Raw genomic sequence first — 25,439 nt, 5'->3', positions numbered from 1 at the left:
CTAAAAAAATGATATAAATGAACTTATTAATGAAACAGAAAGACACAGACACAGAAAACAAATTTATGGTTCAGATCAGATCAGTCGCTCAGTCGTGTCCGACTCTTTGCAACCCCATGAATCACAGCACGCCAGGCCTCCCTGTCCATCACCAACTCCCGGAGTTCACTCAGACTCACATCCATCAAGTCAGCGATGCCATCCAGCCATCTCATCCTCTGTCATCCCCTTCTCCTCCTGCCCTCAATCCCTCGCAGCATCAGAGTCTTTTCCAGTGAATCAACTCTTCGCATGAGGTGGCCAAAGTACTGGAGTTTCAGCTCTAGCATCATTCCTTCCAAAGAAATCCCAGGGCTGATCTCCTTCAGAATGGACTGGTTGGATCTCCTTGCAGTCCAAGGGACTCTCAAGAGTCTTCTCCAACACCACACTTCAAAAGCATCAATTCTTCGGCGCTCAGCCTTCTTCACAGTCCAACTCTCACATCCATACATGACCACAGGAAAAACCATAGCCTTGACTAGACGGACCTTTGTTGGCAAAGTAATGTCTCTGCTTTTGAATATGCTATGTAAGTTGGTCATAACTTTCCTTCCAAGGAGTAAGCGTCTTTTAATTTCATGGCTGCAGTCACAATCTGCAGTGATTTTGGAGCCTAGAAAAATAAAGTCTGACACTGTTTCCACTGTTTCCCCATCTATTTCCCATGAAGTGGTGGGACCGGATGCCATGATCTTCGTTTTCTGAATGTTGAGCTTTAAGCCAACTTTTTCACTCTCCTCTTTCACTTTCATCAAGAGGCTTTTGAGTTCCTCTTCACTTTCTGCCATAAGGGTGGTGTCATCTGCATATCTGAGGTTATTGATATTTCTCCCGGCAATCTTGATTCCAACTTGTGTTTCTTCCAGTCCAGCGTTTCTCATGATGTACTCTGCATATAAGTTAAATAAACAGGGTGACAATATACAGCCTTGACGAACTCCTTTTCCTATTTGGAACCAGTCTGTTGTTCCATATCCAGTTCTAACTGTTGCTTCCTGACCTGCATACAAATTTCTCAAGAGGCGGATCAGGTGGTCTGGTATTCCCATCTCTCTCAGAATTTTCCACAGTTTATTGTGATCCACACAGTCAAAGGCTTTGGCATAGTCAATAAAGCAGAAATAGATGCTTTTCTGGAACTCTCTTGCTTTTTCCATGATCCAGCGGATGTTGGCAATTTGATCTCTGGTTCCTCTGCCTTTTCTAAAACCAGCTTGAACATCTGGAAGTTCACGGTTCACATATTGCTGAAGCCTGGCTTGGAGAATTTTGAGCATTACTTTACTAGCGTGTGAGATGAGTGCAATTGTGCGGTAGTTTGAGCATTCTTTGGCATTGCCTTTCTTTGGGACTGGAATGAAAACTGACCTTTTCCAGTCCTGTGGCCACTGCTGAGTTTTCCAAATTTGCTGGCATATTGAGTGCAGCACTTTCACAGCATCATCTTGCAGGATTTGGAATAGTTCAACTGGAATTCCATCACCTCCACTAGCTTTGTTCATAGTGATGCCTTCTAAGGCCCACTTGACTTCACACTCCAGGACGTCTGGCTCTAGGTCAGTGATCACACCATTGTGATTATCTGGGTTGTGAAGATCTTTTTTGTACAGTTCTTCTGTGTATTCTTGCCATCTCTTCTTAATATCTTCTGCTTCTGTTAGGTCCATACCATTTCTGTCCTTTATCGAGCTCATCTTTGCATGAAATGTTCCTTTGTATCTCTGATTTTCTTGAAGAGATCCCTAGTCTTTCCCATTCTGTTGTTTTTCTCTATTTCTTTGCACTGATCACTGAAGAAGGCTTTCTCATCTCTCCTTGCTATTCTTCGGAACTCTGCATTCAGATGTTTATATCTTTCCTTTCTCCTTCGCTTTTCGCTTCTCTTCTTTTCACAGCTATTTGTACCAAAGGTGAAAGGGGATTGAGGAGGGGGGGTGCGGGTAAATTAGGAGGTTGGGATTAGCAGATACACACATATATAATATACTGCTGCTGCTGCTAAGTCGATTCAGTCGTGTCAGACTCTGTGTGACCCCACAGACAGCAGCCCACCAGGCTCCCCCGTCCCTGGGATTCTCAAGGCAAGAACACTGGAGTGGGTTGCCATTTCCTTCTCCAATGCATGAAAGTGAAAAGTGAAAGTGAAGTCGCTCAGTCGTGTCTGACTCTTAGCGACCCCATGGACTGCAGCCTACCAAGCTCCTCCGTCCACGGGATTTTCCAGGCAAGAGTACTGGAGTGGGTTGCCATTGCCTTCTCCATATAAAATACTATATATAAAATAGATAACCAATAAGGATCTACTGTATAGCACAGGGAACTATACTCAATATTTTGTAATAACCTATATGGAGAAAAGAATCTGAAAAGGAATATCTATATCTGTATACACACACACACACGTATATATTACTGGATATACATATAATGTATGTGCTCAGTCACCGCCAGGCTGTTATGTTCATGGGATTATTCCCACAAGAATACTGAAAGTGGACTGCCATTTCTTCCCCCAGGGGATCTTCCTGACCCAGGGATTGAGCCCATGTCTCCTGCATTGCCAGGTGGATTCTTTACCAGTGAGCCACTTGGGAAGCCTATAGGAAGCCTATAAATATATATATATATATAACTGAATATATAAAATATATGTAAAACTGAATCATTATGCTGCACACCTGAAACTAACACAATATGATAAATTAGCTATACTTCAATAAAAAACAATACATTTTTAAATTAAGTTTTAAAGATTAATAAAAAATAAAAACTAACAAAAGCGGATAATCCTTTGGAAGGTCTCATCAACTAAAAATAAGATAAAAGTTATGATTAACATTAGGGCTAAGAACAGACACATTATAACTATAGATCTGGAGAGATTTATTTTTAATTATGAGAGAATTACATATAACTTAATGTCAATAAACCTGAAGATTAAATAAAATGGATTATAGTCAAAGAAAATAGGAATTTCAACGTCAACTCAAAGGGCTTCCCTGATAGCTCAGCTGATAAGGAATCCATCTGCAATGCAGGAGACCCTGATTTGATTCCTGGATTGGGAAGATCCCCTGGAAAAGGGATAGGCTACCCACTCCAGTATTCTTGGGCTTTCCAGCTGGCTCAGATGGTAAAGAATTCACCTGCAATGTAGGATACCTGGGCTCGATCCCTGGGTTGGGAAGGTCCCCTGGCCACAGGACTGGAAAAGGTCAGCTTTCATTCCAATCACAAAGAAAGGCAATGCCAAAGAATGTTCAAACTAATGCACAATTGTACTCATCTCACACGCTAGCAAGGTAATGCTCAAAATTCTCCAAGCGAGGCTTCAACAATATGTGAACCACGAACTTCCAGATGTTCAAGTTAGATTTAGAAAAGGCAGAGGAACCAGAGATAGAATTGCCAACATCCACTGGCTCACAAAAAAGCAAGAGAATTTCATAAAAACATCTACATTTGCTTCATTGACTATGCTAAAGCCTTTGACTGTGTGGATCACAACAAACTGTTGAAAATGCTTGAAGAGATGGTAACACCAGACTACCTTACCTGCCTCCTGAGAAATCTATATGCAGGTCAAGAAGCAACAGTTAGAACTGGAACAATGGACTGGTTCCAAATTGGGAAAGGAGTATGTCAAGGCTGAATATTGTCACCTTGTTTATTTAACTTATATGCAGAGTACATCATGCGAAATGCTGGACTGAATGAAACACAAGCTGGAATCAAGATTGTAGGGAGAAATATCAATAACCTCAGATATGTGCAGATGACATCACCCTTATGGCAGAAAGTGAAGAGGAACTAAAGAGCCTCTAGATAAAAGTGAAAGATGAGAGTAAAAAAGCTGGCTTAAAATTCAACATTCAGAAAACTAAGATCATGGCATTCAGTCCCATCACTTCATGGCAAACAGATGGGGAAACAATGGAAACAGTGACAGACTTTATTTTCTTGGGCTCCAAAATTGCTGCAGATGGTGACTGCAGCCATGAAATTAAAAGATGCTTGTTCCTTGGAAGAAAAGTTATGACAAACCTAGACAGCATAATAAAAAGCAGACATTACTCTACTGACAAAGGTCTGTATAGTCAAAGCTTTGGTTTTTCCAGTAGTCATGTATTGATATTGTATGTCATGTATGGAGAGCTGAATCATAAAGAAAACTGAGCATCAAAGAATTACTGCTTTTGAACTGTGGTGTTGGAGAAGACTTTTGAGAGTCCCTTGGATTGCAAGGAGATCAAACCAGTCAATCCTAAAGGAAATCAACCCTGAATATTCACTGGAAAGACTGATGCTGAAGCTGAAGCTCCAATACTTTGGCCACCTGACACAAAGAACTGACTCACTGGAAAAGACCCTGATGCTGGGAAAGATTGAAGGCAGGAGAAGAAGGGGATGACAGAGGATGAGATAGCTGGATGGCATCACTGACTTGATGGACGTGAATTTGAGTAAGTTCTGGGAGTTGGTGATGGACAAGGAAGCCTGGTGTGCTGCAGTTCATGGGGTCGCAAAGAGTTGGATACGACTGAGTGACTGAACTGAACTGAAGGGCAGCTCAAGAAAGTTATGAAAATAACAAAAACCCATAGCAGAAATGTGTAAGATATTCAAAGAACTAGCCACTGAAATATCAGGCACAAGTGGTTTTCTTCTACTAAACAGATAATCTCTACATTATCCATACTGTTCTCAAATTTACAGAATAGAAAGAAATCTTTCTTAATTCATTCTATGAAGCTAGCATATTCTTAATACCCATCTGAACTAAGACATGATACAAAAAAATAAAACTATAGATCAATCTTCACCTGTGAAGATGGACACAAAAATCCCAAGTAAAGTATCAGTAAATAGAACTTAGCGGATTAGAGCATAATTTATTATGACCATGAAAAGTTTACACCAACAATACAAGAACTGTTAAACTACAAAATTTATTAACATAACTCTTTATTTGTTCAACAAGTATATTCTAACTGCCTTATATGTGTCTGACTCTATGCTAGGTGCTGGGGATACAGCAGTACCAAATAAGGTAGGTTCATTCCCCCATGGAGCAATATCCTCATGGGAGAAAGAAACTCACTCAGAAGGAATTAAAGAGTTGGTGAAAGTGAAAGTCGGTCAGTGATGTCCAACTCTTTGCAACCCCATGAACTGTAGCCCACTGGGCTCCTCTGTCCATGGAATTCTCCAGGAAAGAATACTGGAGTGGGTTGCCATTCCCTTCTCCAGAGGATCTTCCCAACCCAGAGACTGAACCCAGGTCTCCCTCATTGCAGGTGGATTCTTTACCACTTGAGCTACCTGGGAGACTATGGTAAAACCAAGGGAGACTCACTTTAGATCAGGTAGCTAAGGAAGGCTTTTCTCAGAAGGGGCATTTAAGCTGAGTTGAAAAGCAACTGCTTGGACTTCCATAGTGACTCAGTGGTAAAGAATCTGCCTGCCAATGAGGAAGACACGTGTTCGATCCCTGATCCGGGAAGATCCCACATGCCGTGGGGCAACTAAGCTTGTGCACCACAACTACTAAGCTTGTGCTCCAGAGCCTGCGAGCCACGACTACTGAGTCCACAAGCCACAACTTTAAAGCCTGTGCTCCAAAACAAGAGAAGCCACCACAATGAGAAGCTCATGCACCACAACTAGAGAAAAGCCTGTGCAACAGCAAAGACCCAGCAGAGCCAAAAGGAAATTAAAAAAAATAATAAATGTTAGAAAAAGAAAAGCAACTGCTTGAGTATTTAAAGAACAAGAAGGATGATCAGGAAGGAGGCTAGGCCAGGTGCCCAGGGGAGAGAGGTGAGAGATGAAGGTAGGAGAAGGTAGATCAAACTGGGTCTTGAAGGTCACAGAAAGGAAAGGATTTTATTTTAAGAAGAATGGAAAGTCACAGAAGAATATTAAAGGAGAGTGAACGGTGCCATTTTATCCATTATTCACTCTCCACTTAATACCTAGGATCTACAAGCTGAAAATTTCAAGGGTCTAGGCAAATGTTTGGGATCTGAAAAAATATATTTACAAGTCCAAAATACAGAAAGAAAATTATAATCATAAAAATTAATAAATGCTTAAGTGTCCTCAGACTATAACACCAAGCAACACAATTCATTACGGTAAGCATTCCTTAAGTTTTCACTACATTTGAAAACAATTCTCACTTTGCAAAAAATGCTATGTTAATCACTAAAAAATCTTAGGGTAATTACAAATTAAGTCAGTTATTTGTAGCCAGAGAATGTCAGAAGCAAAACAATTAAAATTCTTTTAATCTATGATAGAAAAATAAATAAATAAAACCACATAAATAAATAAAACCACATATTTAATACGGGATGTGGATAGCTTTTAAATTGTTTCCTATAAAGTGGGACAAAAGTCTGTAAAACTTCCCAAAGTAAGCATTCCAAGGACCCACGCCGGTCTTACAACCACTCTAGACAGATCAGAGTTACATGTTCAAAAGCTGATCCTGGCTTCCCTATAGAAAATATGCTACTGAGGACCATGAGGAGAAGTAGAGACAAGTTGGAAGGCAACCATGGCCTTCTAGGTGAGGGAAGATAGCCTGGATCAGATGGAGGTAGTAGAGGTACAAAGAACATGCAACGTATTAAAAAGTAGAAGAGCTTCTATCATAAAGTAACTGGCTACTGCTGTTAATAAGAATGCAATCTGTGACCACAAAGTATAATAAGGCCAATTAACCCTTTTAAAAATAAGAGTCCAGGTTCTCGCCTCCAAGTCCAGGGTTAGGACCCAGCGCTTTCACTGCTGTGGCCCCAGATTCAATCTCTGGTTGGGGAACTAAGATCCTGTAAGCCAGATGGCAGAGACAAAAACAAAGACAAAAAAATCTCCAAACTCTGAAGTCACCATTCATTCATACAGTCAAGAACCATTTTTTAGGATGTACTATGTTTTAGGTACTATACTAGAACCAAGCCCAGGAGGGTACAAAGAGGATTTTAACACCCTGAAGGACAGAGATGTTCAAATTCATAATTAAAATATGGCATAATGAGTGCCATAATTAAAATACAAATAAAGATATAAGAGAGTTATGCTCTAGGAATACAAAGAACTGCTGTTAAGTCAGAAAAGGTTTCATAGAGGAGGTAAGATTTTAAACTGAGTCTCAAAGAATGAGTTGGAATTTGTCATGTAGAAAACATAGTTTTGGAGAAACTTAATACTGTTCTCCAAAGAAGTTATGCCATCTTATAATCCCACCAATAGAGCACAAAGGTTCCAATTTATCCACATCCTTGCCAGCATGTTATTTGGTTTTGATTTTTTTTGATAGTTGTCTCCTGACGGGTGTGAAGTGACGCCTCACTGTGGTTCTGATTTATACTTCCTTGCTGACTAGTGGTGCTGAGTGTCTTTACATGTGCTTACTGGCCACTTATGTTAGCATCTTGGAGAAATGTCTATTCAAGCCCTTTGGATATTTTTAAAGTATGTTATTTGATTCTTGTTGTTGTTGAGTTGTAGTTCTTTACATATTCTGGATATTAATCTCTTATTAGATACATGATTTGCAAATACTTTCTCCCATTCTGTAGGACACCTTTTCACTCTATGATTGTTCTTTGATGCACACAATTTTCAAAAATTTTTAAGTTTGATGTGGTTCCATTTGTCTATTTTTGCTTTTTTGCCTATGTTTTTGGTGTCCTATCCAAAAAACCATTGCAAGGCCAATGTCATGAAGCTTTTATCGTGTTTTCTTTCAGGAGTTTCAAAGTCTTAGGTCTTAAGCTTACATCTTTAATCCACTATGACAATTTTTTGTATATGGTGTAAGATAAGGGTCTAACTTGATCCTTTTGCAAATAGATACCCAAAATCCCCAACACCATATGTTGAAAAGACTGTCTGTTTCCCCCATTGAATGATCTTGGCACTCATGTCAAAGATTATTCAACATTATATAAAAGGGTTTATTTCTGGGGTTTCTATCTATTCCATTGGTCTATTTGTCTGTCTTAATGCCAGTACCACACTCTTTTTGATTACTGTAGCTTTGTAATATATTTTGAAATTAGGAATGTGAATTCTCCAACTCTGTTACTAATAACCAATTATTTTTATAAAATGTGCAAAGACAATATGTTTTTCCTCACAAACTTAACATAGATCGTTAACCACAACTTCTTTTCATTTTACCTCTTTTCACCATGATCTCCCCCTGTCGGTCGAATTAGTAGCTGTAGGCACTTGGGGGATTCCTAAATGGAAAGCCAAACTGATGATATATTGATTTTAGGTTTAATGGTAAATATTTATGTGGTCCTCAGTCACTTCCATGTGTGGCTGAGTTAAATTAACTGTCCTGTGTACAAAGATGTTGCTGGACCACTGAGCATGCTGACAGAAATGTGCAGGGTAGATCATACCATGATATAAATGTGTCAATTCAAAGAGTATTTCAGGGTAGTCAGTACACAAGAAAAAATGTAGCCTTGCAATCCTACAGGCCATATATGAACAATATTTGCTAGAGTTCTCCCAAAGTTGATAACAATCTTACAAGTTTATATCATGTCACCAATAGCAGCTGTCAACCTTACTTTGCTGAACAAGGTCCGCATAGTCAAAGTTATGGTTTTTCCAGTAGTCACGTATGGATGTGAGAGTTGGACCATAAAGAAGGCTGAGCATCGAAGAATTGATGCTTTTGAACTGTGGTGTTAGAGAAGACTCTTGAGAGTCCCTTGGACTGCAAGGAGATCAAACCAGTCAATACTTGAGGAAATTAATCATGAATATTCATTCAAAGGACTGATGCTGAAACTCCAATACTTTGGCCCCCTGATGCAAAGAGCTAATTCATTATAGAAGACCCTGATGCTGGGAAAGACTGAAGGCAAGAGGAGAAGAGGGCAACAGAGGATGAGATGGTTAGATGGCATCAACAACTCAATGAACATGAGTTTGAGCAAACTCTGGGAGACGGTGAAGGACAGCGAAGACTGGAGTGCTGCAGTCCATGGGGTCACAAAGAGTCAGACACAACTGGGCAACTGAACAATAGCAGCAGTAGTTGTGAAGCTGAAAGGAACGTTTAAAATCTATCAATAACAAAAAGCATACTTTGGTCAACCATGTTATAGAAGACATTGAATTATCTTTTTATCTCTTTTTAGAAAATGTCACAGAATTGTAATATGAAGAGGTAATCAAAGTGGAAGCAGCCAAAAAATGTTGGAAAAAAATTTCACAGCAACATGTTAGGGAAATATTAATACAAATGAATATAAAATTATGTTATTTTCTGAATTTTGTATTTGTCAATTCTTGAGTTGCCATTTTTGTGATTTCTTTCCTCATTGTAAATAAATATTCACTTCTGTACCTCTAATTAGGACTTCCCAGGTGGCATTAGTGGTAAAGAATCCGCCTGCCAATGCAGGAGACATAAGAGATGCAGGTTCAATCCCTGAGACACAGGTTCGATCGCCGGGTCAGGAAGATCCCCGGAGGAGGGCATGGCAACTCACTCCTGTACTCTTGCCCAGGGAATCCCATGGACAGAGGAGCCTGGCAAGCTACAGTCCATAGTCCCACAAAGAGTCAGACACAACTGAAGCGACTTAGCACACATGCACCTCTAATTATGTAAATGAAATTAATTTTTTTCTTTTTTAAAAATTTTATCGGGAGTATAGTTAATTTACAATGTGTTAGTTTCAGGTATACGGCAAAGTGATTCAGTTATACATATACATATACATATGTTCATTCCTTTTTAGATTCTTTTCTCATACACATTACAACAGAACACTGAGTAGAGTTCCCACTCTCGAACTATAGGTCCCTGTTGGTTATCTAATTTTCTTTTTCTTAAAGAGCATTCCCACAAAACCTAGATTTGTTCCTGGTCAGACAGAAGGGTCTCTTTGCTTGAACAAAGGCATGTAAGGGGTAAGGAAACCAGATATACATGGAAGATCTTATGGAGAGACACTGGGCAGGAGCAGGAAGATCTTTTAAACAGTAGAAGAAATATGTATAAGTAGGCTAAAGGCATCCTATGGAGGCCCTCAGAAGCAAAGAAAGACTTCAGGCTTGGATAGAAAATCTTTTCTTTTTTTTTTTCATTTCAAAATAAGCACAATCAACTGTTTTACAGGTAGGGACACTTAAGAGAGAACTGTGACAAAATTGGGTCTGTTGGGATATACTTAAGAAAGTACTGAATATAAAGTCAAACATGGCAGGTTATCGCTTTACTTTTCTTCTGCTGATAATGAATACAGTATTCTGGAGTTAGGATTTTTAGTCACCCCACCTCAGATTTTCAAAGTGAGTGTATAGAACAGGGATTCTTACTAGTCTGTGGAAACTTACTGATGTCCTCATTTATTTAATATACATTTATTGATGCTTTCTGGTGCCAACAGCAGTGACCATGTTGGCAAAAGTCTGTTCTTGTAGAGCTGAAGACAGAGCATAAACCCCTAGCCTGACCTTTCACCTTCCGCCACCTGCCTTCACGCTGTGCCTCCTCTTTACTACAATCTCTCCCTCATCACCCCCCAGCCTCCACCCACTGCTGCCCCAGTACTTCTGCCCAAACCGCAGCTCACAGAGACTCCGGCGGAAAGGGGAAAGGTGTGGTGCTTAGGGAAGAACGTGTGTCCAGACCCTCTAGCGAACATAAAACTTTCGGGAAACAAACATTACCCTCTCTTCATGATACCACTGAAAATTCCTGCAACTGAACATGCGCTTCTTTTGTCTATACTTACATAATCCTATGTTCAAAACATTTCACAACTACATGATAAGAGTAACATCTCGAAAAAGGCAGCCTTAAAACACCAATTTCAAGGAATTGGGCAAATACATCTTGCCTTTCAAGTAATGCTTTTCCATAAAGGCATATTATCTGTCCATAAGTAAAATATAAGCTAAATAAATAAGACTTTTAGTAAGTGAATTGTAGTTTTCTGAGAGACACATGTGCTACCCTATTCACTGTGTTTAAAGTCGGCACCTTTGCCTATAAAGACCAGCAATCCACACAGTGTACAGTCATTTGCAATTAGGAAACACAGGGAAAACCTCATAAAATACAGCTTAGAACTTAAAGACATTTTCAAACAATTAATTTAAGTGACTTCTGTGCAAACTAGAAAATTTATTAGCAAGTGAAAGTTTCCCAAAGACCTAGTACAAAATGTTTATGGTTATACTAAAACTTTCAGCAGCAAAAATTCCATGAGCATAAATAACTATCTATTGAACCTCTTTGTGGCATTTTCAAAATACCAATCAACTTGAAAATAACACTCACTTCTTTTCTCCCAAAAACAATATGAAGAGAGAAACCCAACCATTTCTCTGATGCCCAATTTATGACTGAAATTACAGAAGGTTTCAATTTGTTCTTAGTAAGTTTATTTCACCATGTACATATTTTAATGGTCCAAAGGCAGGGGGAAAGCTAATGAAAACTGATGGTAGAAAACAGAAAATAAAACATTAAACCGCCAAAAAACCCTTTCCTACGGCCAAATACCAAGGTCTGCGTTTTGAAGATAATTATCTATAAAGTGAGTAATGTGGAAATACTTTCATTTCCTCTGTATTTAGGAAATGCTACAAAGCTTCCCAAAGCCTTTATTATTTATTTTTGGCTATGCTGGGTCTTTGCGTGGTATGCGGGCCTTCTTCCCCAAACAGGGATCAAACCTGCACTGCCTGCATTGGCAGGTGAATTCTTAAGCACTGGACCAACAGAGAAGTACTTCTAAAGCCTTTAAGTAAGCTCCAAACAAACGGTTCTCTAAGAGTTCAGTGTTAAATTTGGTAGTCAGATATAAAACAAGGACTATCAACTGTAGAGATCTGCAAAAACTAAACTTTTAAAAGCTGCACCGCAGCATAAGATGAATGTGAAGAGAGAACTGTAGAAGGAGGAGTTAAGAGTACGAGCAGAAATAAAGGTAAGGACTAGCTATCAGAATTCATAAAAGGTCTAATAATAATTCAGAAAAATTAAAAGGACATTTTATAACTAGACATTTAAGTTGCAAAGAATGTAATTAGTTAGAAGAGAATCTAATCAAGACACTGGAGTTAAGACATTTAAAAAACAGAACCTCAAGCAGAAAGGATACTATATCACACTGGGGCATAAAAGGTAGTGTTGACTCTCCAAATTACATTCCTCTCTCTCAATCAACATAAAACTGTCTTCAACATTTAATTTCCTTACAGGTCTTCCTTGCAAGAATAGATTCTCTCTTAGAAAGAGACAAAAAAGATAGTACCCTAAGAAGAGTTGAAATACACAAACTGATATAATTAATCATATCACCAACACATAAAAAGGGGATAAAAAAAGTGCAAGTGTTTAAGTTACTCAGTTGTGTCCAACTCTTTGTGACCCAGTGGACTATAGCCCACCAGGCTCCTCTGTCCATAGGATTCTCCAGGCAAGAATACTGGAGTGGGTTGCCACTTCCTTAGAGGGGATCTTCCCAACCCAGGGATTGAACCTGGGTCTCCTGCATTGTCCCATCACAGATCACTGCCTTGTTGTGGTGAAGGGGCTTGTATAACTCAATGAAGCTATGAGCCATGCCGTGCAGGGCCACCCAAGACAGATGGGTTATCAGAGAGTTCTGACAAAATGTGGTCCACTGGAGGAGGGGACGGTAACCCACCCCAGTGTACTTGCCATGAGAATCTCACGAACTGCATAAAAGGACAAAAAGATATGACACTGAAAGATGAGTCCCCCAGGTCTGAAGGTGTCCAATATGCTACTGAGGAACAGTGGAGGAGAACTAGTAATAGCCCCAGAAAGAATGAAGTGTCTAGGCCAAGTGTAAACGATGCTCAGTTGTGGATGTGTCTGGTGATGAAAGTAAAATCCAATCCTGCCAAGAGCAGTATTGTGTAGGAACCTGGAACGTTAGGTCCGTGAATCAAGGTAAATTGGACATGGTCAAGCAGGAGACGATAAAAATAAATATTGACATCTTAGGAATCAGTGAACCAGAAATGGACCGATTAAATGGACCAGAATGGGTGAATTTAATTCGGATGATCATTGTATCGACTACTGTGGGCAAGAATCCCACAGAAAAAATGGAGTAGTGCTCACAATAAACAAAAAGAGTCCAAAATGCAAACGACAAAATGATCTCAGTTCATTTCCAAGGCAAGCCATTCAACATCACAGTAATCCAAGTCTATGCCCCTACCACCGATGCTGAAGAAGCTGAAGTTGATCAGTTCTATGAAGACCTAAAAGACCTCCTAGAACTAACACCAAAAAAAGATGTTCTATTCATCACTGGGGATTTTAATGCAAAAGTAGGAAGTCAAGCGATACCTGGAGTATCAGGCAAGTTTGGCTTTGAATAACAAAATGAAGCTGGGCAAAGGCTAACTGAATTCTGCCAAAAGAATGCACTGATCATAGCAATACCCTTTTTCAACAACACAAGAGATGACTTTACACATGGACATCACCAAATGGCCAATATCAAAAATAAAATTGTCCAACTGAGTGACTTTTACTTTCACTTTTGTAGTCAAAGATAGACAAGCTGTAAAGTCAGCAAAAACAAGACTTGGAGCTGACTGTGGCTCAGATCATCAGCTTCTCATAGCAAAATTCAGGCTTAAAACTAAAGAAATCGGGGGAAACCAGTAGGCCAGCCAGGTATGACTTAAATTCCCTATGAATATGCAGAGGAGGTAATGAATAGAATCAAGGGATTACACCCAGAAAACAGCGTGCCTGAAGAACTATGGACAGAAGTCTGTAATATTGTATAGGAGGCAGCAAACAAAATCATCCCAAAGAAAAAGAAAAGCAAGAAGGTAAAGTGGTTATCTGAGGAGGCTTTACAAATAGCTATGGTATCACCGACTCGATGGACGCGAGTTTGAGTGAACTCCAGGAGTTGGTGATAGACAGGGAGGCCTGGTGTGCTGCGATTCATGGGGTTGCAAAGAGTCAGACACGACTGAGTGACTGAACTGAACTGAACTGAAAGAAAGAAGAGAAAGCAAAAAGCAAGAGAGAAAGGGAAAGTTATATCCAACTAAATGCAGAGTGCCAAAGAACAGCACAGAGAGGGGTAAGGAGGCCTTCTTCAACGAACAGTGCCTAAAACTACAAGAAAACACAATAGAAGGGGAAATACTAGAGATCTCTTCAGGAAAATTGGAGATATCAAGGGAACATTTCACCCAAAGGTGGGCACAATATAGGACAGAAACAGTAGAGACCTAGTAGACGCGGAAGAGATCAGTAAGAGATGGAAAGAATACCCAGAAGAACTATACAAAAAAGATTTTCATGAACCAGATTACCATGATGGTGTGGTCAGTCACCCAGAACCAGACATTCTGGAGAGCAAGGTCAAATGGGCCTTAGGAAGCACTGCTGTTAATAAAGCTAGTGGATGTGATGGAATTCCAGTAGAACTATTCAAAACCTTAAAGGATGATGCCATCAAAGTGTTGCACTCAATATATCTGCAAATACGGAAGACTCAGCCATGGCCACAGGACTGGAAAAGGTCAATCCTCATCCTAATTCCCAAGAAGGGCAGTACTAAAGAATGTGCTAACCGTTGGACAATTGCACTTATCTCCCACGATAGCAAGGTCATGCATAAAATTTTGCATGCTAGGCTTCAGCATCATGCAAACCAAGAACTTCCAGATACCCAAGCTGGGTTTAAAAAAGGAAGAGGAACCAGAGATCAAATTGCCAATATTTGCTGGATCATAGAGAAAGCTAGGGAATTTCAGAAAACATCTACCTCTGTTTCATTGACTACATTAAAGCCTTTGACTGTGTGGATCAAAATAAACTGTGGAAAGTTCTTAAAGAGATGGGAATACCAGACCGTCTTACCTGACTCCTGAGAAACATGTATGCGGATCAAGAAGCAACAGTTAGAACACTGTATAGAACAACTTGTTGGTTCAAGATTGAGAAAGGAGTACAACAGGGCTGTCTGCTGTCACCCTGTTCGTTTAACCTATACGCTGAGCACATCATGAGAAATGCCAGGCAGGATAAGTTTCAAGCTGGAATCAAGATAGGTGGGAGAAACATCAACAACCTCAGATATACGGATGATACCACTCTAATGGCTGAAAGTGAACATGAACTAAAGAGCCTCTTGAGGGTGAAGGAGGAGAATGAAAGAACCAGCTTAAAACTAAGTATTAAAAATCTAAGACCATGGCATCTGGCCCCATTACTTCATGGCAAATAGAAGGGAAACGTGGAAGTAGGGACAGATTTCCTCTTCTTGGGCTCTAAAATCACTGCAAATGGTGACTGCAGCCATGAAATCAGAAGACGATTGCCTCTTGGCAGGAAAGCTATGACAGACCTAAACAGTGTGTTGAAAACAGAGAAATTACTCTGCCGACAAAGGTCCGTATAGTCAAAGCTATGGTCTTCCCAGTGGTCACATATAATTGTGAGAGCTGGACCATAAAGAAGGCAGAACACCAAAGAATTGATGCCTTTTAACTAGAGATGACTCCTGAAAGTCCCTTGGACAGCAAGATCAAACCAGTCAATCTTAAGGGAAATCAACCCTGTATACTCGCTGGAAGGACTGATGCTGAAGCTGAAGCTCCAGTATTTTAGTCACCTGATATGAACAGCTGACTAACTGGAAATGTACCTGATGCTGGGAAAGATTGAGGGCAGAAGAAGAAGAGGGCGTCAGAGGATGAGAAGGCTGGATGGTGTCACAGATGCAATGGACGTGAACTTAAGCAAACTTTAGGAGATGGTGAGGGACAGAGGCCTGGTGTGCTGCAGTCCATGGGGTAGCAAAGAACTGGACATGACTGAGCGACTGAACTGACGGACTGAGCAACTTTAACACCTTTTCACTTTCACTCAAAACACTGTAGTGTGAAAATAAGGACTTTGGAGCCAAGGGCAACCTGAGCTTCATTTCTTTTGTAACAAGGCAGTTTGGTTTAATTTATTTTATAACTTGAATTCTTGCTCTTTTTCATGATTAAGCAGAATACAGATGATTGAGAATTTGGTCTCATGTTTTCATAAAAGGATGAGATTTTTCTGTTCAGAGTCCTTTCTCTTATTTAAAGGAATGCTCTCCTAAATACCAACAAATGGCCTAATTGCTTTTGAGTACTATGAATAAATAAAACAATATAAAAGTCATTAATTTCGCATTCTTTTTTTGTACTAAGTCTTTGAAATCCAGGCTACATTTTACATTTAAACTTCTCAATCTGGTCGCTAATTTTCTTTATTGTGGTTAAAAAAAATAAATTTTACATCTTCACTATTTTTAAGTGTAAAGTTCAGTGGTGTTAAGTGTATCTGCTTTGTTTTGCAACAGATCACTAGAACTTTCTCATTTTGAACTCTATACCCATTAAATACTAATTCTTTCTCCTTTCTCCCCCTAGGACTTGACAACTACCACCTTCTACCTTCTGTTTCTATGACTACGTTAGACACCCCGTATGGGTGGCATACAGTACCGGTCCTTTGTGACTGGCTTGTTTTGCTTGGCACAACATCCTTAAAGTTCATGCACATTGTAGCATGTGACAAGATTTCCTTCTTTTTAAGGCTTCATAATAGTCCACTCTATGTATATACCACATTTTCTTTATCCATGCACCTGTTAATGGAATCTGGGTTGTTACACCTTTTGACTATTATGAATAATGCTGCAATAAATATGAATGTGTAAATATCTCTGAGAGATTTGTTTTTAAACAATAACCTTTCATAAAACGAACCAAAATAATTAAGAAAATTAAATCAATAAAAATTTACTAGAAAAATTGAGTTTTTTTAGTAGGTGAAAGACAAGTATCTCTTGAGAATATGACTGAATTTCAACATGGAGATTTAAAGCTTAGATTTGTTTTTAAGTTATATTAAAATTTTAAGGAAGAAATGAAAAAGAGAACAAACTCATTAATACATCAAAACTAACATCTAACTCCAAAATAATTTATAAGAAATGATATACCCACAGATATCTAGATCATTACTTGTATCAGAAGTAAAACCAAATCAAAATCCTGCCTGTGTAGAAATATTTTATCTGAGAAAGAAAAGTGAAGTCGCTCAGTCATGTCCTACTCTTTGCGACACTGTGGACTGTAGCCCACCAGGCTCCTCCGTCCACGGGATTCCCCAGGCAAGAATACTGGAGTGGGTTGCCACTTCCTTCTCCAGGGACTCTTCCCGACCCAGGGATTGACCCTGGGTCTCCTGCACTGCAGGCAGATGCTTTACCCTCTGAGCTACCAGGGAAGCCCTGCTATTTTATCTGAAATAGCTTTTAAATAAGGATGATCAGACACAACCTATAAACAAGTATCTGCTCGTGCTGAGTTTTAAAAAGTTGTAATAGTTTTATATTTCAGTTCAGTTCAGTTCAGTCTCTCAGTCGTGTCCAACTCTTTGTGACCCCATGAACTGTAGCACGCCAGGCCTCCCTGTCCATCACCAACTTCCGGAGTCCACCCAAACCATGTCCATTGAGTCGGTGATGCCATCCAACCATCTCATCCTCTGTCGTCCCCTTCTCCTCCTGTCCTCAATCTTTCCCAGCATCAGGGTCTTTTCAAATGAGTCAGCTCTCTGCATCAGGTGGCCAAAGTATTGGAGTTTCAGTTTCAATATCAGTCCCTCTGATGAACACCCAGGACTGATCTCCTTTTGGATCTCCTTGCAGTCCAAGGGACTCTCAAGAGTCTTCTTCAACACCACACTTCAAAAGCATCAATTCTTCTGCCCTCAGCTTTCTTTATAGTCCAACTCTCACATCCATACATGACCACTGGAAAAACTACAGCCTTGACTAGATGGACCTTTGTTGGCAAAGTAATGTCTCTGCTTTTTAATATGCTGTCTAGTTTTATATTTAACCCAGTGTTAAACATGTCATGTGATCAATATTATGTGGCAATAAACTCGGTTTGTCTGATTTTCTCCAATAGCTCATAAGTGAATATACTCAAAAAAATGATTATAGATAACATTAATAGTAAATAAACCTCATTAAAAAGCAAATATATTCAGACTATATAAATAAACAAATGTTTAAAGTTGTATACTCTGCTAAATCTTATTCACATGTACACCAGCAATCAGCACAACTGATCCAAACGTTAACAATTTAGCACAAACATTTTCAATATCAGAAGTCAATTATTTTTTCAAGAAAGCTTTCTACATGCTTAGCTGCCTTACACTGCCTGTTGACAGAACTTATACCATTGAAATAAACGTCACAGAAATAAAATTTCTTCAAGACTTCCAGAACCTATGGTAAAAATGTTAGATGAAGAAGGAAAGTGGCACAGATCAGCTAACAAATAATTTGAGACCTAATCCTTACTAGAATTTACTCTGTGACCTGCGAGTTATATAATCCCTGTGCTCCACCTGCCTCCATACGTGAAACAGGCTATCTATACACGCTAATACCAATGAATGGCAGCCATTTGGAAAACCCATTTAGAAAAAAATTAAGTTAGATCTCTGCCTCTCACCAAAGACAAAAACGAGTACCAGTTCAGTTAAAGGTCTAAATGTGAAAAATACAGTAGAAATACTCAGGACATTTTATCATGTTAGAGTAGAAGGGACTTCTCTAGACAAGCATGAAACACAGAAACCATAAAGGCTGATTTTACTACATAAAAATTTAAGTGGTCTATTAGTATGAAAGATGCCTCAATGTTGAACAATAAGGCCTGGGAGAAAATATTTAAACATCTTAAAAGACAAAGGTTAATATCTACACTTTGTAAAGGGTTCCTACAAAGCTATCAAAACAAACATTCCAAAAGAAAAGTGGGAATCATATGTAAACAGGTGGTATAAGATATAAAAATCAACAGCCAAGAGACTAACAAGATATTCCATCTTATTAGTAAGAATAAAAGTGCAAATTAAAGCCATAAAATATTAGAGTGGCAAAAATTCGGAGATAAATAATTTTACTGTCATTAACAGTGTGGAGGAACGGGTACTCTCACTGCAGATGGAAATGAACATTGATCGAGTTCTTTTGAACAGTAATTTGATAGCAGCTACCTCCTTGTAAAAAAACACAGCCCATGAGCCAAACAGCTCCATATCTAGAAATTTATTCTACAGAAATACATTTGTGTATAAAGATATAATAATAAAGATGTTAAAAAAAGTATTAATATTTTTAATAATCAAAGAAGTGCAAGTCACCAAAATATTTATTAGAGAATGATTATAACAGAATGTACTTCTGCAGATGTTTAAAGGAATGAAATAGACTGCAAAAGATGTCAAATGAAAAAAGTAAGTCTCAAAGAATGTTAGAAAAAAAATCTGTTTAGTTGTTTTTCTAAATACACAGAAAAAGTTTCAGAAGATGAAGAAGAAAGGTAGGGTAGAAGAAGCGAATAATTCTAAATTCACGCTTACTGTTTGAATGTTTTATGATGACCAAATATTACTTTTATAATTAAAAAAATAAAAGAACAGATGGGAATTTCGTAAGTCATTCAGCAATATGTCACTCACAGCATCCAGAATGTAGTATTCAGTTCCTAGATCCTACTATCCGGATGGAATGATCCTTTGCTAACTGCAGTTCTGAGACACAAAAAATAAAATTTTTCAATCTGTTTATTTCTGTTGCCTCAAACAAAACAACACAGCCACTTTGCTCCCAACTCCCACAAAAGAAGTGGGCAGGTGTATGGGAGGAAGACCCAGCAAGAATATTCATTTCTGCTTTATCATTTCAATATATGATAGCTGACCAAGCCCAGGAAAAAAAAACTCACAAAACAAAATTAAACAAGATTGATCTGTGAAAAGGCAGAGACTTGTGAAAACAAAACTATCAAGGGAGAATGGTTAAGTATACAACCCATGATGTTTCAGTCTGCTGGAGCCATCTGAAGCTCTCTAAAAGAAGTATAGTTTGTATAATGTAAAACTTGTGGGAGAATCTGCCCCAGCAATGTTTCCTGAATACCTAAAGGGGCTGATTCAGGATAGGGGTTACTGGAGCAGGTTTTTGAAGATAAAGACTGGTTTGTTTGGGAAATGGATACCCTTCAGAGAATAGGAACTTCACCTGTGTTTTAAAAATAGGCTTTGTGCCATTTTCCTTGTTTCCCCCAACTCACTCTTAGCCATGAGACTTTGATCTTGACAACTGCAGTTTTGCTGGCCACAATACTTTTCAGGAACATAGTTCCCGACGTTGGCAAAGAATCTGAGTTCAAGAGATATCATAAAACACTTTAAAGTCAGAAAGATTCAATTCAGATCCTAACTTCTGTTTCAAGGTGCATTATCGCAGGCAAGTTACCCACTCCAGTATCTGAAGTGGAGACGCTGTGAAGGGTGGAAAAAACACCGGCAGTGTCTAAGCAAAGTTCTTGTGCACAGAAAACTCTTGTCAAATGGGAGCAAGGATTTTTCTATTATAAGACCTTTGACCTAAGTGTAGGAGTGGAGAGTGAATAGCGGGCAGGGCACCTGAAGTGCTCCTGTAATTCTACTGGGACTAGATGTTAGGCTTTCTAATTTGCTAAAGATGAATTGATTCCATCCACCCATGCAGAATATAAGTGCATTTGACAGAATACAGCAAAGTTAGGATTTATATTGTAAGCTATTTTTAAAACTGCCTGGTTAGCAAATTAAACCAGCTGTGAAAATATCCTGGTTTCCATTCACAACAAATACAAGACAAGCATTCTCCTTTAATGAACCTGGCCTTGTGGCAGCATAGCATATTCTGCATAATTCATTCCAAAGGGTTTCGGAGACAAAATTTTCATAGGACGGACCAAAACTATTTTCGAGGGAAAAAAAAAAAAAGATGAGAGAAAAGAGTTTCTCTCTACAGATTTTCAGTGAATTCCACAAGTCACTGTCCCAATAACTTAGAAGACTACTGTCTGAATAAAAAATGGTAGTTATGTCAGTACTTGAAGCCAGTCTTAACTGTTTTTCCTTTAAAAGGGCATATGAAACACCAGTCTGCTCTGCAACATAATTTTTCAAGTTCTGTGACAGAGGGAGGAAAAAATCTACTCACTGCCACCAGAAAGCTACCCAGAGGACTCTCAATTTCAGATTTAGAACTTATCACTCCTTAAGAAGTTAGAGGAGAGATCCTGAATTATTTAGAATGTTGGCTAAGTCATATTATTTATAATTCCTGTTCCTCTGGGGAAACAATTTGTTATTTCAACAAAGATCAGAAGTATAAATAACTAAATGGAACAGAATTTCAGGAAGTACTATTTAAATAAATTCACACTTAGAATGCAGGGAAACAGTCTATTAATTCAGTTCACTTCATAAAGACAATGCTAAGAAAAGGATATACCATTTTACACTATCTTTGGAAATCAACCAGACTGAGTTAGTTCAATTTGAAACATCCTAAGCCTTAAAGCCTTTGCTAAAGCGTAACATAAATTTTAATTAGTCAAGTGTGAAAAACTACAAAGCCAACTTTCTTGCCCCTCCAGTTAGTCTGTCTATAAACAGAAGCAATGCATTAACAGCCACCAAAGCAACTGGGGAGGAGTTTCACCATGTACCCAACATATACACCCCTTGCAAACATGCTCTCAGCAGGTTTAACCAAAGTACTTCTGAAGATCTGTAATAAGACCCTTCTTAAATAAACCGTGACTCACTGTTTGCTTTCTTCACCAGGAGGTGGAGTCTTGCCATGCCCTTCCATTACAAAATCCTCCTGTTCCACCTGCAAAGTCAAGCACCACAGGTCAGCAGCAGTCAGGAACCAAGATGCAGTCACTTCCAAGTGCAGGGCCTGTGCTTACAGAACCACATGGCATTCCACTACATGCCTAACTAGAACATGAGCCCCAGTCAAAGGTTTCCTTCTCCATGTTTGTATATGGCATCTCTCCTTGCGTGACCAGATTTGCAGAATAAAAAAAGGAAGCATGTTGATTTGCAATTCATAACTGTGACAAAAGGTCAGCATCCAGAATATAATTTAAAAAAAAAATGCTATGAAACAGTAAGAAAAAGAGCCTACCAGAAAACTCTACAAAATAACTGAGTATGAATTTCACTTAAGAGGATGCATACATGGCCCTAAATAAATGAAAAGATGTTCAGTCTCCTGTCAATCAGGAAAATGCAAATTAAAACCACAGAGAGATACCATTTCACCACCACCAGGCTGGCTGAAGTGTAAAAGTTGGGCAATACCAAGTGTTGCCAAGGGTGCAGAGCAACAGCAGCTCTCGCCCATTCCAGCGGGAGGGGAACTGGTGCCGCTGTTTTTAAGTAGTCTGCCATTATCTACTACACGTGATTACATGCTTACTGTACAAACCAGTGACCACGCTTCTAGATATATACCCTAAAGAAACGTTTGTGCATAAATACGAAAGTATTTTTAGCAGCACTATTTTTAACAGGAAAAAAATAAACTTTCATCAACACTAAAAGTAGACAAATAAGCAATGGTGTTTTAAGACAATAAAATATAATACTGCATGAAAATGAATGAACTACAGCAACACGCCTCAACCTGGATGAGTTAAAAAACACAATACGAGGTGAAAGAAGCAAGTCACAGAAGAATACAAATCCAGTATAAATCTATTAACATAAATTCAAGTATATAAATTTTAAAATCACACATATGTATATATAAAGACACATATGTATATTTATAGTTTATAAAACTATAAAGAAAAGGGAATAACTATTACAAAATTTAGGCTAATTAGTATCTTAGGGAATCGGGAGGATTCAATCAGGAAGGGGCACATGGTTTCTAGGGTATAGATTCTATTTCTTGGCCTATGTAGTAGGTATATGGGTGTTTATTTTATAATTATTTTTGTAACTGTGTGTTTTTCTTTTCTCTTTCATAAGTATGGTTTATTTCTGAATACAATTTTCAAAAGAAGAAACAAAGCATTCTATTATTCCAGATGGTTTATTGCTCAATAAAGGAAACTAAGTGGCAAAGACAGAGCTACCTCCACAAACTGAGACGATTAGTCCTATGAAAACTTCCCCCAAAGGCATAATTTTTAAAAAGTCAAACAAAAGTATTCAAGGAGAGAGATCTCAACAGACGTATTCAAGGATTATTCCCTACTTAGAAAAATACTACCCACTGTTGCTGTTGTTCAGTCGTGTCCGAATCTTTGCGACCCAATGGAAGGCAGCACGCTGGGCTTCCCGGTCCTTCACCATCTCCCGAAGCTTGCTCAAACTCGTGTCCATTGAGTCGGTGATGCCATCCAACCATTTCATTCTCTGTCGCCCCCTTCTCCTCCTCCTGCCCTCAATCTTTCCCAGCAATCAAGGTTAATTCATTTTTATTGGAGCATAGTTGCTTTACAATGTGTTAGTTTCTACTGCACAGCAAAGTGAATCAGCCATACATGTACTTATATCTCCTCCCTTTTGGGCCTTCTTCCCATTCAGGTCATCACATTAAGTAGAGTTCCCTGTGCTATTTCTTTTAACAGAAACTAGTAATCTGGAAGATAGACAACAATAATACAGACACACACCATAATGACACCCAAATAAAACAAAAGGCTTTCCAGTTCTGCAACCCTCCCTCTGCAGCCTTCATTTCTCAGAAATACTGGAGAAGATGGAAGAGTATTAAGAGGCTAAGTTTCAGAAAGAACAGAAAAATTGAGATTTTTAATGGAAAAAATCTCCTTTCCATTAAAAGGAAAAACTGGAGGAATTGTAAGTAAGAATAATAAAAGACGCACACTGCGAAATTCAAACCAGGTTTCGACTTCTATTCTTTTCTGTGGACTTCCTGATCCTGGAGCCCACCAGGCTTTGCTATGGAGAGACAGGATTCTCCCATTCTAAATTTACAGTGATCTAAACCTCTAGAAGAAAAAAACATGGTTACAATGTTGCAAAGGGAACTTTATGAGGACGTAGAGATGATCTTTGTCTAGGTCTTGGTTACATGAAAGTACACATATGTGAAAAAAATCAATGAACTGTGCATTTTCTGAACTTTACAAATAAATGTTATGCCTCAATTAGGAAAAACAGATGGCAAACTCTTTAAAGTTTCTTGCAATAATTTTCTCAAAGAACGACTATTTTCTATATACTATGAAATTTTCTCAATCTTTCATCTCTAAAAATCCTTTCCAATTAAAGACCGCTACATTGTGGACTCGGCCTCTGCTTAGATGTTTTTTAAAGGCTTATCTATAACCAATTTTTAATAACCACAATAATGACAAGAAGCAATAATCAAAAAGCCCACAGTTTCAACAAGCTCCCCTATAATGACTTTCAAATCTTTAACTGCAGCCCCCATAAAGTGCATGAAAGCTGCTCAGCCATGTCTGACTCTTTGTGACCCCAGGGATTGTAGCCTGCTGGGCTCCTCGGTCCCTGGAATTCTCCAGACAAGAATACTGGAGTGGGTTGTCATTCCCTTCTCCAAAGGATCTTCCTGACTCCGAGACAACCCATGTCTTCTGCATTGCAGGCAGATTGTTTACCATCTGAGCCACCAGGGAAGCCCCCATATTTTATTAGTCTCCACTTGGATGGTCCAATAGGTCCAAAAGGAAACACCATCTTTGTCCTTAGATTTCCTCTCTTTTTTATATCTGCTATGTCTGTAAATGGTACTATCATTCACCAAGATCCTCAAACAGGAAACTGATAATCGAGGTTACAGGCCCTCCACCTCCCCTCCTTAACCCCTTAACTTCCTTATTAATCACTAAGTACAGTGGCTTCTATCTCTTACACACACTCATCACCCGTTCTTTATCCTCTTTAACTGCCATAGGTAAAGACAGCTTCTCTAAATCTCACTACTACAAAAGCCTTCTCACTAGTCTTTGTCCTTCGGGTCCCATCTTATTTCAATCCATCCTCCAAATCACTTCCATCAAATGCAAACTGTAAAATGCAAACAAGATCACATCACTCTCCTTGAAATTCTTCACTCTTATCACCTCTCTTGAGGGATAAAAGTTCAGTTCATTTGCCTAAGTAAGCTTTTTTATCGCCCCTGCCTCACTCACCCATTCTGAACGCCTGGTGGAGCACACACCAACTTCTCGGCCCTTTGTGCCTTTACATATAATGTCTCTTTTTGCCTAGAAGCCCTGGTCTTCTGCCTCACGTTCACTTCACATTCCTGCTCATTCTTTCAAGTACCAATTAAAATGCTTTTCCCCAGAAGACAGTATCTCCTTCACCAGGGTTCTTACCTTTTCTCACTGTCCAGCATCTCAGAAGGCAACAAAAATGGTCCAGAAAGATCACTGCTCCTTACTGCCAATTCCTGTTTTTCTCAAGACCATTTCCTTCTTTATTC

The 25,439-nt window shown here is 38.9% G+C and overlaps 1 protein-coding gene across 7 annotated transcripts in view; it reads right to left on the bottom strand.

Annotated features, from left to right (window-relative positions):
- The window catches only part of TNRC6B (trinucleotide repeat containing adaptor 6B), a 262,610-nt gene that overhangs the window by 145,612 nt on the left and 91,559 nt on the right, over positions 1 to 25,439 (bottom strand). For 5 of the 7 annotated variants that reach the window (XM_019961842.2, XM_019961844.2, XM_070790450.1 and 2 more), the window contains one exon: positions 21,769 to 21,836. The exons of 1 other annotated variant lie outside the window; for it this stretch is intronic. In XM_019961842.2, coding sequence (XP_019817401.2) covers positions 21,769 to 21,836 — 68 coding nt within the window. Of the gene's footprint in view, positions 1 to 19,624; positions 19,697 to 21,768; positions 21,837 to 25,439 lie in introns of those variants that run through there. One more of the 7 variants, XM_070790453.1, reaches the window with a different exon arrangement.

The sequence above is a fragment of the Bos indicus genome, chromosome 5 (assembly GCF_029378745.1).
Source record: "Bos indicus isolate NIAB-ARS_2022 breed Sahiwal x Tharparkar chromosome 5, NIAB-ARS_B.indTharparkar_mat_pri_1.0, whole genome shotgun sequence".
NCBI classification, from domain to species: domain Eukaryota; kingdom Metazoa; phylum Chordata; class Mammalia; order Artiodactyla; family Bovidae; genus Bos; species Bos indicus.
Note: the sequence above shows the minus strand (reverse complement) of the source record. Positions and strands in the feature narration are given on the sequence as shown.